At 51.3% G+C, this 15400-nt stretch overlaps 1 protein-coding gene across 1 annotated transcript in view; it reads left to right on the forward strand.

The window, feature by feature from the left end:
• SIGLEC1 (sialic acid binding Ig like lectin 1) overlaps positions 1-15400 on the forward strand; it is a 45340-nt gene that overhangs the window by 28121 nt on the left and 1819 nt on the right. Inside the window, 12 exon segments of the mRNA XM_070948570.1 lie at positions 1633-1868; positions 1870-1939; positions 3625-3830; positions 3832-3871; positions 5081-5301; positions 5303-5387; positions 5647-5748; positions 5751-5851; positions 5853-5901; positions 7054-7353; positions 9254-9362; positions 10753-10840. Of these exon segments, the coding sequence (XP_070804671.1) occupies positions 1633-1868; positions 1870-1939; positions 3625-3830; positions 3832-3871; positions 5081-5301; positions 5303-5387; positions 5647-5748; positions 5751-5851; positions 5853-5901; positions 7054-7353; positions 9254-9362; positions 10753-10840 (1607 nt within the window).

Genomic DNA, 15400 nt, shown 5'->3' on the forward strand with positions numbered 1-15400 from the left:
ATTCATTCATTTATTCATTTATTCATTTATTCATTTATTCATTCATTTATTCATTTATTCATTTATTCATTTATTGGTTCGATTTATATGCCGCCCTTCTCCAGAGACTCAGGGCGGCTTACAATGCGTTAAGCAATAGCTTTCATACTTTTGTATATACCTGCTTAGTAGGGCTTTCGCCCCCCCCCCTCCCCAGCGGTGTTCTTTTTTTATACAAAGTCAGCTTATTGCCCCCACAAACCGGGTCCTCATTTTACCTACCTCGGAAGGATGGAAGGCTGAGTCAACCTTGAGCCTGGTGAGATTTGAACTCACAGTAATTGCAGGGCAGCTGGTGCTACTTAACAGCACTTTAGTCTGCTGCGCCACCATTAACAAACTTAGTAACATTACCACTGCTAGAAGGGACGGGGTTTGCGAGGAGGAAGAAGAAGAAGAGAGAGGAGGAGAGGAGGAGGAGGACTGTGGGGTCCTTGATGGTCGTTGAGCTTGGTTGATTCTTGAAGACGTTTCATGACTCAACTAAGTAATATCCTCAGTGCTAGAAGGGGAGGGGGCTTGGAGGAGGAGGAGGAGGAGGAGGAGGAGGAGGAGGAGGAGGAGGAGGAGGAGGAGGAGGAGGAGGAGGAGGAGGAGGAGGAGGAAAAGGACTGCAGGGTTCTTGGTGCTCTCTGGGGTTGATGGTTACCCAACTAGGTAACTGTCAGGTTTCGATGTCATCTCAAATAAATTGCACTCCCAAACAATTAATCTTTGCTGAAATATTCCATTTATTGAGTACGACAGATCTGGCCCCGACTTTGTCGTAGCCAATACTAACCCTCTGACCCCCAGACCCTTCCCTTTCCGTTCCCCAATTCTCATCTTCTCATTGGCCATCTTCCAAGCCAGTCTCCCCAGCTTCTGACCTCAACCCACAGGAATGTTCCCCCCCTCCCATCCCATCTCCTAGGGAATATTATCTACAGAGAAAAATAATTAGGTGAAAAGTCAAGCCTCGTCTCCTCCTTTTTCTGGCAGCATCAGACTGCTGACATCAACATCCTCACTGCTGGGGGCAAACTAGAATAACAGAGTTAGAAGGGACCTTGGAGGTCTTCTAGTCCAACCCCCTGCTCAAGCAGGAGACCTTATGCCCTTTCAGACAAATGGCACCCCAGTCTCTTCTTAAAAGCCTCCAGTGATGAAGCACCCACAACTTCTGGTGGCAAGTTGTTCCACTGGTTAATTGTCCTCACTGTCAGGAAGTTTCTCCTTAATTCCAGGTTGCTTCTCTCCTTGATTGGGGTTCCATCCGTTGCTTCTTGTCCTGCCTTCAGGGGCTTTGGAGAATAGGTGGACCCCCCTCTTCATTGGATGCTATCACAGCCCCTCTCGCCTTTTCTTTTCTCTAGACTGGCCAGACCCAAATCCTGCCACCGTTCTTCGTATGTTTTAGTCTCCAGGCCTTTAATCCTCTTAGTTGCTCTTCTCTGCCCTTTTTCCCAAAGTCCCAACTGTCCTTCAGGATGATCTCAGGTTCTTATCCAGGCAGGGGGTTGGAGACCTCCAAGATCTCTTCCGACCCTGGGGGTCCCTGCTTCTAGTCTATGACATATCTACGGCCTAACCTCTCTCCTCTTTTCCTGGAAGATCCACCCAGGAATGTGCTGGTCAAGTCCTTCTTGGAGATCCAGAAAGGGCAGCTGGCGATCATCTTGTGCACCGCTGAGAGCAACCCTCCTTCCATGCTGTCCCTTCGCCGTGCTGACCAAGTCTTGGCGTCCAGCTCCTCCAAAGTCCGTGGGGTGCCAGGCCAGAAGCTGAGGGCTGCTTCCTCCCCAAATTCCTTGAGGCTGGAGATCCGAGACGTCAACCTGAAGGACGAAGGGGAGCTACGAGTGCTGGGCGAGCAACTCTCTTGGCCAAGCCCAGGCGTCTTTCAACCTCTCCGTGGAGAGTGAGTAAGAGGGCTCAAGCCTTAGAGCGTACAGGAACTCCCCGGGTTACAACTGCAACTGAGCCGCAAATTCATGTTGCTAAGCGAGACATCCATTAAATGAGTTTTCCCCCCCATTTTATGACCTTCCTTGCCACACTTGTTAAGTGACACGGTTGTTAAGGGAATCCCGCTTCCCCGTTGACGGTGCTCGTCAGAAGGCCACGAAAGGAGGGTCACATGACCCCGGGACGCTGTGACCATCGTGAAAATGAGTCAGTTGCCAAGCGTCTGGATTTTGATCACGTGACCTTGGGGTCATAAGTGGGGGAAAAAACGGTCCTAAGCAGGGGTGAAATCCAGCAGGTTCTGGAGAACCGGTAGCGGAAATTTTGAGTAGTACAGAGAACCGGCAAATACCACCTCTGGCTGGCCCCAGAGTAGGGTGGGAATGGAGATTTTGCAGTATCCTTCCCCTGGAGAGGGGAGGGAATGGGGATTTTGCAGTAACCTTCCCCTAGAGTGGGGAGGGAATGGGGATTTTGCAGTATTCTTCTGCTGGAGTGGGGAGGGAATGGGGATTTTGCAGTATTCTTCCACTGGAGTGGGGTGGGAATGGGAGATTTTGCAGTATCCTTCCCCTGTCATGCCCACCAAGCCACGCCCGCCAAGCCACAGAACCGGTAGTAAAAAAAAAAATTGGATTTCACCACTGGTCCTGAGTCACTTTTTTCAGTCCCGTTGTAACTTCGAACCGTCCTTAAACGAACTGTGGTAACTCAAGGACTACCTGGGATGAGATATTGGGTTCAGCACCACCGTTCTTTTCCTCCAGCCAAGGAGCCAAACTCCTGGAGGCAGGAAGGGAGTCCAGAGGCCAGGAGGACATGAGCCTTCCTAGCTGTAAATCAGGGGTGTCAAATTTAACGCCCACCGGCTGATCCTTTGACATTTCCAGGCTGGCCCCGGCGGACAGCAGGCAGAGTGCTGCAGGAGCAGAAGTGGTATTCAGCCGGTTCGGGAGAATCAGTCCCGGCTCCAAGTCGTGCTATTTAGGCACGTTTTCAAGACTGGGCACATGCGCGGAAGGGCACACGAGCAAGGAAAGCACATGCGCGGAAGGCCAGGCGCGTGCACGGACACATGCGTGCGAAGCAAGCATGTACACGCCCAGAGCATGTACACCTACAGGAAGTGTAGGACCTGCAGCTCCTTCTGGTCCATCAGGCGCTTGATAGGTTGTTGAAGGCTCCGGAGAGTAGAAAGAAGGCAATTTAGGGGGCGATGGCGGAGGATGTTCACTCCGTCCGTTCGTTTCACGTAGAGTAAGTAAGCACACTACAGGCCTAGAGAGTGAGTAATACAACAGGGACAGGCAATGCATTGCGGGGGAACAATAGAGATGAATCCTAGAGTGGCCATGTGATACGGGGAAACAACTACAATAGAGAAGAACGATAGAGCTGCATATAAGGTAGACGTAACACCTGTAACACCATTGACTTAGCACAGTGTTGATCAACCTTGGAAGCTTGAAGATGGGTGGACTTCAACTCCCAGAATCCCCCAGCCAGAGGGAGTTGAAGTCCACCCATCTTCAAGCTTCCAAGGTTGATCAACACTGACTTAGCATGAGGGAACGGAGGTTGGAGGACTTCTGCCATCCGTCCATGTCGCTCTTCTTCTCCTCCCCGGATAGCTCTAAGGGCTGGTGATTGAGCCCGCCCCAGATGTGCACGAAGGACAGCGTGTCTCTCTCATCTGCGAAGATGCCAACTTCCAAGCGTCAGCCCTCTACACCTGGTACAAGGATGCCAGGTGGTTGGGAGAAGGTCCGGCCACCTCCTTCCTGCTCCAAGCTGTTACTCCCCGGGACATGGGATCCTACTCTTGTCAGGCTCAAGACGAAAGGGGGCACCAGGATGTCTCCACCCGTCGCTCTCTATGTGCACTGTGAGTACCTTCTGGCTTTGGGGTGGGAGAACAGAACTTCCTCTGTCTGTCTGTCTGGATCCCAACATATCGTCAGGCCCATAGCTGTCTGTCTTCAGCCTTGTTTCCAACGAACTGTTGTCCTTGCTCCTGATGGGAACTACTGACCCGAGAAGGTGGCAGGGGGGGCTTCAGCAGGACTTGAGGTCACCAGGCTCAAAGGGAGATCAGATCCTTTGGTCAAGGGCCAGGTCTGGGGTCTCTGGAGGTGCTATAAAGGTTGACTTGTGCCTGTAAGGTCATGGATATACCCTGAGTGAGCAGAGGGGAGGAGGAGGAGAAAGAAGAAGATAGAAGGAGGAGGAAGTAGAGAAAGAGAAAGAGATAGGAGAGAAAGAGACAGGAGAAGATAGGCGAGGAGGAAGGAGAAAGGAGAAGATATGACAAAGAGGAGGAGAAAGGAAAGAGACAGGAGAAGATAGACAAGGAGAAGGAAGGAGAAAATAAGAGGAGAAAGAGGAAAGAGACAAGGAGGAGGGGGAGAAAGGAGAAGATAGAAGGAGGAGAAAGGGGAAAGAAGAGAAAGAGAGAGAAAGAAAAAGAGACAGAAGATAGATGAGGAGAAGGAGAAAGGAGGAGGAGGAAAGAGAAAGAGAAGAGAAAGAGACAGGATAAGATAGTCGAGGAGGAAGGAGAAAGGAGAAGATAAGAAAAAGAGGAGGAAAAAGGAAAGAGACAGGAGAAGATAGACAAGGAGAAGGAAGGAGAAAGGAAGAGGAGAAAGAGAAAGAGACGAGGAGGAGGAGAAAGGAGAAGATAGGAGGAGGGAGGAAAAAGAGAAAGAAGAGAAAGAGAGAGAAAGAAAGAAAAAGAGACAGAAGATAGAGGAGGAGAAGGAGAAAGGAGGAGGAGGAGAAAGAGAAAGATAGAGAAAAAAAGAAGGAGAAAGAGAGAGAAGAAAAACAGACAGGAGAAGATAGTCAAGTAAGAGGAGAGGAGTTGCTAAGCATCCAAATTTTGATCACGTGACCATGGGGGGGGAGGGAGATGCTTCAATGGTCCTAAGTGCGAAAAGGGTCCTAAGTCCCTTTTTTCACAGCCGTTGTAACTTGGAATAGTTCCTCAATGAATCGTCGTAAGTGGAGGACCACCTGTACGGGATCCGCATGTGCCACCAGTGGCCAGGGCCCCCTTTTAGGGTTGACGTTCTGCATCTGGTCTTCTCCGCAGACGAGCCCAAGAAGGTCACCCTCACCTCCTTCCTGGAAAGCCCCTCGGGCCACCAGGCCATCCTGCAGTGCGCCGTGGAGAGCTATCCGCCCGCTGAGCTGACGCTCCACCGAGGAAACGTGATGGTGGCGGCTTCCAGCAGGCTCTCGGGGAACTTGCCCGCTCAACGGTACGTCGTTCACGCCTCTCACAACGTCCTGAAAGTGGAGATCCAGAAGGTCCCTTCAGGAGGACGAAGGAAAATACCGCTGCCTAGCTAAGAACGCCTACGGGACCTCTGCTGCCTCGATACACTTCAGGGTGCCGAGTGAGTCGTTCTTCTCCTTCCTTCCTCTTTCTACTCTGAGATAGACTTCTCCAAGCCAGGGAAGGTATGTTAGATGGCTCAGGATGATGAGAGTTGTAGGCTAAGATCTTCTACAGCAGTGGGTGGACTTCAACTCCCAGAATCCCCCCAGCCAGCAGCGCTCAACAACCCTCTTGTTCCAGGGTAGGAGGGGGAGAGAAGGCGAGTCAGCGAAGGGGCCGGGCTCTTTCCATTCCTCGTTTGCTCTTCACCCCATCAGGTGCAAGAATCACCGTCGACCCATCGCCAGATGTCCACGAAGGCGCTCAGGCCAACCTGACCTGTGAGATTGCCAGCCGGGTGGTGGAGCCCATGAACTACACCTGTACAAGAACAGCCAGTGGCTTTGGGATAGCCCCGATGGCTCCCTCCTCTTGAGCCGAGTGACCAGGGATGACACCGGGGCCTACCACTGCCAGGCAACCGGGAAGGACGAGAAGTCTGACCTCAGCCTTTGTCCAGCTGAAGGTGCAGTGTGAGTATTGTGACTCGAGAACGTTGTGGGCCATTTCGCCTCAGCGACGGCCCATCAGCAGGCAGATGGCTAATCTGGTGTTAAGGATATTCTTGGCTCATAACCGATGTTATGGATTATGGAGCAAAGTACCCCTTGAGTATGCACATGAAAACAGCTGAGAGTGTTTATGAATAATCACAGTTAATATACTGACACATTGAGTTGTTGTAGTCTTTTACTTTTAGGAAAAAGTAAAGCAAAGTCCAATAACAATCCAAGTCACACACAGATAAGGCGATAGTTAAAATATCAATCCAGGGATATTCCAAGTACAAAGTCTTCTTACCAGTTGTTGTCATTACACAATAAAAACAGTTCTTCTTGAGTTTCAAACAGGAACAAGTTCAATATTAAAACATTAAATAAATAGTAGAAACATCTGGTCCACAGACCCAAGGCCAGGAATGGATCTGTCGCGTGGGGTCCTTGGTGCTCTCTGAGCTTGGCTATTTTCATGCAGATGTTTCATTACCTAGCCAGGTAACATCATGAGTGCTAGAAGGGAGGGGGGTTTGCAGAGAGGAGGAGGAGGAGGAAGAGGAGAAGAAGAACTGTGGAGTCCTTGGTGCTCTCTGAGCTTGGCTGTTTTCATGCAGAGGTTTCATTACCCAGCCAGGTAACATCATGAGAGCTAAGGGAGGGGGGGTTTGCGGAGGGGAAGAGCAGGGGGAGAAGGGGAGGGGGAGAAAAAAGATTTGGTGCTCTCTGAGCTTGGTGGTTTTCTTACAGACATTTCATGACCCAACTAGGTAACATCTAGGTGGAGTTTACTCTGGTTTTATAGATTAAAGGCTTGCCTTGACAGTGTTGGTGGGAGCGTTCCTGATGATTCCTTGATTAGGCTGTTTTCTTTCTCTTGGATTGTTTGTCTGAATTAATAGCTCCTTGATTGGGTTATTCTTTATTCTTTGATTGTTGGTCTGGTGTTCATGTTGGCGTTAATCTCTGCCTATGTGGGTGCTGATTGCTTGGCAAGGAGGTATTGTGGTCCTTTAGCTTTTTGGTTGTTCTCATTTGAATGGCATGTAAACGTTGTTTATCTCTGTGTCTGTCGATGGCCGATTGGCCTGGCTGTTGATCAGGGAAGTTCTTTTGTTCTTGTTAATGTAGATGCACCTGAACGCCCCTCCTTGAACGCTTACCTGGACATTCAGAACGGGAAGTTGGCTATCATCACCTGCCAAGTGGACAGCTACCCACCTTCCAGGCTGGCCCTGTACAAAGGAGGTCAACTCCTGGCTGCCACCAAATGCTTCTCACTAGTTGGTCAGCGTTTCCACACTTTCTACTCGGATAACCATTTGAGACTGGAGATTCAGGACATCACGGAAAAAGATTCAGGGGATTTTGTGTGTAAAGCTAACAACACCTTCGGCAACGCAAACAGCAGCATCACCTTCAATGCCGGACGTAAGTAGACTCCCTGGAGGGACAGGGTGGAGACAGAGCTGGAGATGTACAGTGGATTGGTCTTCTCCAACTTGCAACCTTTGGTGAAGCTAGATTTCAACTTCTAGAATCACTAGCTAGGTCATTCCGGTTGAGCTAATGAATCTGGAAGAACACAGGTGGGTCCTCGACTTACAACCATTCATTTAGTGACCGTTCAAAGTTACAATGCACTGAAAAAAGCGGCTTAAGACCCCGGGGTCATGTGATCAAAATTCGGAGGCTTGGCAACCGGTTCAGATTTATGATGGGCGCAACATCCTGGGGTTCATTCGATCCCCTTTTGCGACCTTCGGACAAGCAAAGTCGATGAGGTTGCCAGATTCGCAGAACGACCCTGTTACAACTAACTTAACGACTGTGGCAAGGAAGGTCGTAAAATGGGGCCAATTTCACTTAACCACTATCTTGTTTAGCAACAGAAATGTTGGGCTTTATTTTGGTTGTCCTTCGAGGACTACCTCTCCGTGAGCAATAGAGGACCAGAAGAAAGGAGCCCGTGTTCCTTGAACCACAAGTCCAGCATCTCCATCAGTTGGCCAAGAAGGGAGGGTGTTGGGAGTTGTGATAGCAGGAGACGTGAAGATCACAGGTTCTTCGCCTCTCTCCCTAAAGCGAGGAGGAGACCACCAGGAATTTTGAGACCTTCATTCCCAAAATCTCTGGAGGCATCAAGATAGTTCCAAGCCTTGGACCATCCTGGAAGTTGATCCATCCCAGTAGGAAATTGTCCCAAAGAACTGTTTGCTTAGAAGAACTTAAAAAAAGATGCTGAGACTCTAGAAAGAGTGCAGAGAAGAGCAACAAAGAGGATGAGGGGGCTGGAGGCTAAAACATAGGATGAACGGTTGCAGGAACTGGGTATGTCTAGTTTAATGACGAGAAAGACTATTGGAGACATGATAGAAATATTCCAATATCTCAGGGGCTGCCCCAAAGAAGAGGGAGTCAAGCAGTGATGGGTTTCAAAATTTTTTTACTACCGGTCCTGTGGGTGTGGCTTGGTGGGCGTGGCAGGGGAAGGATACTGTAAAATCTCCATTCCCTCCCCAATCCAGGGAAAGGTTACTGCAAAATCCCCATTTCCTCCCGATCAGCTGGGACTTGGGAGGCAGAGAATTGGTGGGGACGGGACCAGTCAGCATTTTTACTACCGGTTCTCCAAACTACTCAAAATTTCTGCTACCGGTTCTCCAGAACTATTTATTTTATTGGTTTATTTATTGGTTCAAATTTATACGCTGCCCTTCTCCGGAGACTCACGCATTAACAATGCGTTAAGCAATAGCCTTCATACTTTTGTATATACCTGCTTAGTAGGGCGCCCCCCCCAATGGTGTTCTTTTTTATACAAAGTCAGTTTATTGCCCCCACAAACCGGGTCCTCATTTTACCTACCTCAGAAGGATGGAAGGCTGAGTCAACCTTGAGCCTGGTGAGATTCAAACTTGCAGTAATTGCAGGCAGCTAGTGTTACTTAACAGCACTTTAGTCTGCTGCACCACCAAGGCTGGTCAGAACCTGCTGAAACCCACCTCTAGAGTCAAGCTATTCTCCAAAGCCCCTGAGGGTAGGACAAGAAGCAATGGGTGGAAACTAATCAAGGAGAGAAGCAACCTAGAACTAAGGAGAAACTTCCTGACAGTTGGAACAATTAATCAGTGGAACAACTTGCCACCAGAAGTTGTGGGAGCTCCATCACTGGAGGTTTTAAAGAAGTGATTGGACAGCCATTTGTCTTAAATGGTAGAGGGTTTCCTGCCTTAACAGGGGGGGGGGGTGTTGGAGTAGAAGACCTCCAAGTCTATTATTCTGTTAAAGACTCCCGTCTCTCTCTCTCTCTCCTTCTCTTTGCCTGCAGTGCTCTCTAAACTGACCATCTTCAAGATCTTGGCTTGGATAGCTGTTGCCTTGGTCTGCATAGCTGCTCTGGCCGGCCTGGTCTTTGGCATGAAAACGAACGGATCCCGGTGAGACTCATCTGGGGGGTATTGAGAAGTCCAGCACTGGATGGGGCAGGATCCCTCCCAAGCTCTCCTTTAGGCTGACAGTTAGGTTAGCTACACCCATAGAGGTAGTCCTTGAATTACGACCAGCTGGCATACGGCGGTCCATGGGGTCATGAAGAGTCCTTCTCCTAGGGTAGGGGTCTCCAATTTTGGCAACTTTATGACTTGCGGACTTCAAATCCCATAATTCCCCATTCCTCCTCCTCCTCTCCTCTTCCTCTTCCTCCTCCCCCTCCTCCTCTCCTCTTCCTCCTCCCCCTCCTCCTCTCCTCCTCTTCTCCTTCTCCTTCTCCTTCTCCTCCTCTCCTCCTCCTCCTCTTCCCCTCCTCCTTTTCCCCTCCTCCTCCTCCTCCCCTCGTCCTCCTTCTTCTGCTCTTCTTCTCCTCATCATCTCCTCCTCCTCTTCTTCCTTCTCTCCTTCTCCTCCTCCTCTTCCCCTCCTCCTCCTCCTTCTTCTCTTCTTCTCCTTCTCCTCCTCCTCTCCTCCTCCTCCTCCTCTTCCCTCTCTCCTTCTCTTCCTCCTCCTCTTCCCCTCCTCCTCTCCTCCTCCTCCTCCTCCTTCTTCTCCTCTCCTCCTCCTCCTCCTCCTCTTCCCCTCCTCCTTTTCCCCTCCTCCTCCTCCCCTCGTCCTCCTTCTTCTGCTCTTCTTCTCATCATCTCCTCCTCCTCCTCTTCCTTCTCTCCTTCTCCTCCCCCTCCTCTTCCCCTCCTCCTCCTTCTTCTCTTCTTCTCCTTCTCCTCCTCCTCTCCTCCTCCTCCTCCTCTTCCCTCTCTCCTTCTCTTCCTCCTCCTCTTCCCCTCCTTCTTCTCCTCTCCTCCTCCTCTTCCTTCTCTCCTTCTCCTCCTCCTACAGTTCAACCTGAGCTACAAATATTCTCTTCTAAAATCTAAGTAGCATGGCTGGCTGGGGAATTCTGGGAGTTGAAGTCCACAAGTCTTAAAGTTGCCAAATTCGGAAAGCCCTGCATTAGCTGATCCGGTGGGCCGATCCATCCTTAGGGCTCTATCATTCTAGCACAGGGGCGTCAAACTCGATTTCATTGAGGGCTGCATCAGAGTTGTGTTTGACCTTGGGGGGGAGCATGGCCAGGGTGGGCGTGGCCAGCTTGACGTCACTCATTGAGGCTCCGTTTCCAGCCACGACGGCCTCCTGCAGCCCTCTGCCAGTGAAAACGGAGCCCGGCCCTTCACCGTTTCCATGGCAGGCCCGCAGGCCAGGTCTAAGCACCCTCTGGGCCGCATCCGGCCCACGGGCCTCGACTTTCACACCCCTGTTCTAGCCGGGTGAGACCATCCGAGCTGGTAGCTGGGTGATATCCGAAGTTACCATCCCACCGATCATCTTTTGCAGGATATATCAAAAGTGGATCACGTGGACGAAAAAGAAGAGCACCCAGGAAGAAGTGCAGCAGGATGGAAACCGAGAGGAAGCCATTCAGGTCCGTCTCAGGGCTGGGGCGAAATCCTGCTTCCCACTTGGATCTGGAAGAACCTCGTGACCAAAGGAAGAAAGTTTCTTCTTGGTGTAGAAGCAACAAAGTTGGAGGCCACTGCGCTTCAGAAAGAGAAGAAGGCCGTTCAGAAGGAAGTTGGCCAAGTCTGGCCATTTAATTTCTCCTTCGCCCGTCCAGACATGGGCTTCAGAAGATGTCATCCAACATCAGAGGCGGGGGGGGGAGAGATGTTAGGCACCGAAGGTCACTCTTTAGGCCGAGGGATCTTCACTCGACAAAACACAGCCTCTTTAGGAGAACGCAAGAATACAAGGCACCCAAAGTAGGAACTGGAGGGCCTTCAAAATCCATCCATCCATCAGCAGTTGCCTTAAGCCAGCTAGAAGTCCCTGGATATTCAGAACCAGGGAATGGGAATGGGAATGGGAATGGGAATGGGAATGGGAATGGGAATGGGAATGGGGATAGGATAGGACAGGACAGGACAGGACAGGACAGGACATAATAGAACAGAATGCAATAGGAAATTGGAATAGAACAGAGCAGAACAGAACAGAATAGAATAGGAAATTGGAATAGGAAATTGGAATAAAATAGGACAGGACAGGACAGGACAGGACAAGACAGAACAAGACAGAACAGAACAGAACAAGACAGAACAGAACAGAACAGAATACTGGAATAGAGTAGAGTGGAGTGGAATGGAATGGAATGGAATGGAATGGAATGGAATGGAATAGTTGGAAGGGACCTTGGAGGTCTTCTAGTCCAACCCCTGCTTAGGCAGGAAACCCTATGCCATTTCAGGCAAATGGTTTGTCCAATCTCTTCTTAAAACCTCCAGTGTTGGAGCATTCACAACTTCTGGTGGCAGGCTGTTCCACTGGTTAATTGTCCTCACTGTCAGGAAATTCCTCCTTAGTCCAGATTTCTTCTCTCCTTGGTGAGTTTCCATCCGTTGCTGCTTCTCCTGCCCTCAGGTGCTTTTTTTCAGGTATTCCAGAAACGTTTGTGATCTGAATGATCTTTTCCATTCCCTCTTAGTCTTGTTCTAAACTGATGCTGAAAAGCAAGCTCCACCCTCCCAAATGCACCCCAAAATGTGTCCACTTGCTCATCCCTCCTTGCGTCTGCATAAATCATAAATCTGAACGGGAATGAGCTAAGATTCCAGGAGATTCTCTTTTGCTCCCTCCACCTGTATCTTGTACCAGGCTACCTAAAAAAAAAAAGTGGGGGGTGGAGAAAAAAAGTCTTCAACAGCAACAAGCACTTCAAGTAAGAGGGCAGGACAAGAAATAATGGATGGAAACTAATCAAGGAGAGAAGCAACCTGATTTAAGGAGAAACTTCCTGACGGTGAGGACAATTAACCAGTGGAACAGCTGGCCACCAGAACTTGTGGATGGCTCCATTACTGGAGGCTTTTAAGAAGAGGTTCGACAGCCATTTGTCCTACAAGAATAGCAATAGCGCTTAATAATAATAATAATAATAATAATAATTTTATTTCTATACCGCCCTTCTCCCGAAGGACTCAGGGCGGTGTACAGCCTATTTAAAAACACAAAAAACACGACAACAATTAAAATTTAAAATCATTAAATAATTAGGCTCCAATTAAAATCCCAGAAATTTAAAATACCCCAATTTAAAACATTATGTTAATAGCCCTGCCTGGCGGAACAACAGGGTCTTCAGAGCGCAGCGAAACACCCGGAGGTCGGAAATCTTTCGTATTTCGGGGGGCAATTCATTCCACAGGGCTGGAGCTCCCACAGAGAAGGCCCTCCCCCTGGGTGTCGCCAGCCGACATAACTTGGCTGATGGCACCCGGAGGAGACCCTCTCTGTGGGAGCGAACTGGTCGGTGGGAGGCTATTGGTGGCAGAAGTCGGTCTCGAAGGTACCCGGGTCCTATGCCATGGAGCGCTTTAAAGGTGGTAACCAACACCTTGAATCGCACCCGGAAGACCACTGGGAGCCAGTGCAGCTCGCGCAGGAGGGGTGTCACATGGGCACAACGGGTTGCACCCATAACCACCCCGCGCGGCCGCATTCTGGACCAGTTGGAGCCTCCGAGTGCTCTTCAAGGGGAGCCCCATGTAGAGAGCATTACAATAGTCCAACCGGGAGGTGACAAGGGCGTGAGTGACCGTGCGCAAGGCGTCCCGATCCAGAAAGGGCTGCAACTGGCGAATCAGGCGAACCTGATAAAAGGCCCCCCTGGCCACGGCCGTCATATGCTCTTCTAAAGACAGCCGTGTATCCAGGAGGACACCCAGATTGCGAGCCCTCTCTGTGGGGGGCAAAGATTCACCCCCAATAGTCAGCGATGGCACCTGCTGACCATATCGGGGCGCCGGAAGCCACAGCCACTCGGTCTTGGAGGGGTTGAGTCTGAGCCTGTTCCTCCCCATCCAGGCCCGCACGGCCTCCAGGCAGCGGGACATCACATCAAGGGCATCGTTGGGGTGGTCTGGGGTGGAGATGTACAGCTGAGTATCGTCAGCGTACAGATGACACTTCACCCCGAAACCACGGATGATCTCACCCAGCGGCTTCACATAAATGTTGAACAGGAGAGGCGAGAGGACCGACCCTTGTGGCACTCCCCATGCGAGATGCCTCGAGGTCGACCTCTGTCCCCCTGCCAACACAAACTGCGAGCGGTCGGAGAGGAAGGAGGAGAACCACCGCAAAACGGTGCCCCCTATTCCTAACCCCCTCAACCGCTGCAGCATGATACCATGGTCGATGGTATCAAAAGCCGCCGAGAGGTCTAATAGGACTAGGACAGAGGAGCAGCCCCTGTCCCGAGCCCTCCAGAGATCATCCACCAACGCGACCAATGCCGTTTCAGTGCTGTACCCCTGCCTGAAGCCCGACTGGTACGGGTCTAGATAGATAGCTTCATCCAGGTGCCGGGGAAGTTGTCGTGCCACCACGCTCTCAACAACCTTCGCCACAAAACGAAGGTTGGAGACTGGACGATAGTTGGCTAATTCAGCCGGGTCCAGGGAAGGCTTCTTGAGGAGGAGCCTCACTACCGCCTCTTTCAAGGCGGCAGGAAAGGCACCCTCACTCAGAGAAGCACTTATAATCCCCTGGAGCCAGCCTCGTGTAACCTCCCGGGAGGCCAGCACCAACCAGGAGGGACACGGGTCCAATAAACACGTGGCGGCACTAATCTTACCCAGAACCCTGTCCACATCCTCGGGAGTCACAGGATCAAACTCCTCCCAGATAACATTCTCAAGACCTGCCCTCGTCTCCTCCCGTGGACTCATCCAGTCGGAGTCCAAGCCATCCCGAATCCGAGCGACTTTATCGTGCAGGAATTGCACAAAATCCTCAGCGCGACCCTGCAAGGGATCTTCCCGCACTCCCCCCCGGAGGAGGGAGTGGGTCACCCTAAACAAGGCGGCTGGGCGGTTCTCTGCAGATGCGATAAGAGCGGAAAAGTGGTTAGACTTTGCCGCTTTTATCGCCACTAGGTAGGTCTTGATATAAGACCTCACCTGTGTCCGGTCGGAATCGGATTGGCTAGTCCTCCAAATGCTCTCTAGGCGTCTTTTCCGACGCTTCATCTCTCTCAGCTCCTCAGAAAACCAAGGAGCCAGTTGAGATCGGCATCGGGTCAGAGGCCGCAAAGGCACGACGCGGTCCAAAGCTCCAGCGGCCGCCCTTTCCCAGGCGGCCACCAGCTCTTCAGTCGAGTCGTGTGCTAGGGTCTCAGGACACGGCCCAAGCTCCGTCAGGAACCTTTCGGGTTCCATCAGGCGCCTGGGACGGAACCATCTAGTTGGCTCCGTCTCCCTGCGGCGGGGGGCGGCGGTAGGAAAGTCTAGTTGGAGGAGCGAATGATCTGTCCATGACAAGGGTTTAATATCTAGGTCCCCTCTACCAAGATCATTCAACCACTGACCAGAGACAAAAATCAGGTCCAGAGTGTGTCCCCCTATGTGAGTGGGGCCTTGAACTAACTGGGTCAGGTCCATGGCCGTCATGGAAGCCATGAACTCCCGAGCCACCTCTGACGCCTCACCCGCGGATGGAAGGTTGAAATCCCCCATGACAATAAGTCTGGGGGTATCAACCGCCACCCCGGCAATGACGTCGAGTAGCTCGGGCAGGGTCGCTGCCACGTGGCAGGGAGCCAGGTACGTAGTCAGCAAACCCATCTGCACCCCACGGCCCCACTTTACACAGAGGGACTCACATCCGGCTATCTGAGGAACAGTGGTCTCCCTCGGACAAAGACTTTCCCTAATAATCACCGCCACTCCCCCACCCCTCCCCTGGGCCCTTGGCTGATGAAATGCACGGAAACCTGGCGGGCACATCTCAACGAGGGGGACCCCCCCCTCCTGGCCCAACCAGGTCTCCGTGATACCTGCCAGGTCCGCACCCCCCCTCCGAAATAAGGTCACAAATGAGGGGGGCTTTATTAACCACCGACCTGGCATTACACAACATCAGCCGCGAACCCAGGGCCTGAGACTCTACACAACCCAGGACACGAGTCACGCATCGGGGGCCGGAG

This window comes from Pituophis catenifer, unplaced genomic scaffold (assembly GCF_029215685.1).
Source record: "Pituophis catenifer annectens isolate HBS135680 unplaced genomic scaffold, rPitCat1.0.hap2 SCAF_8, whole genome shotgun sequence".
Lineage (NCBI taxonomy): Eukaryota > Metazoa > Chordata > Lepidosauria > Squamata > Colubridae > Pituophis > Pituophis catenifer.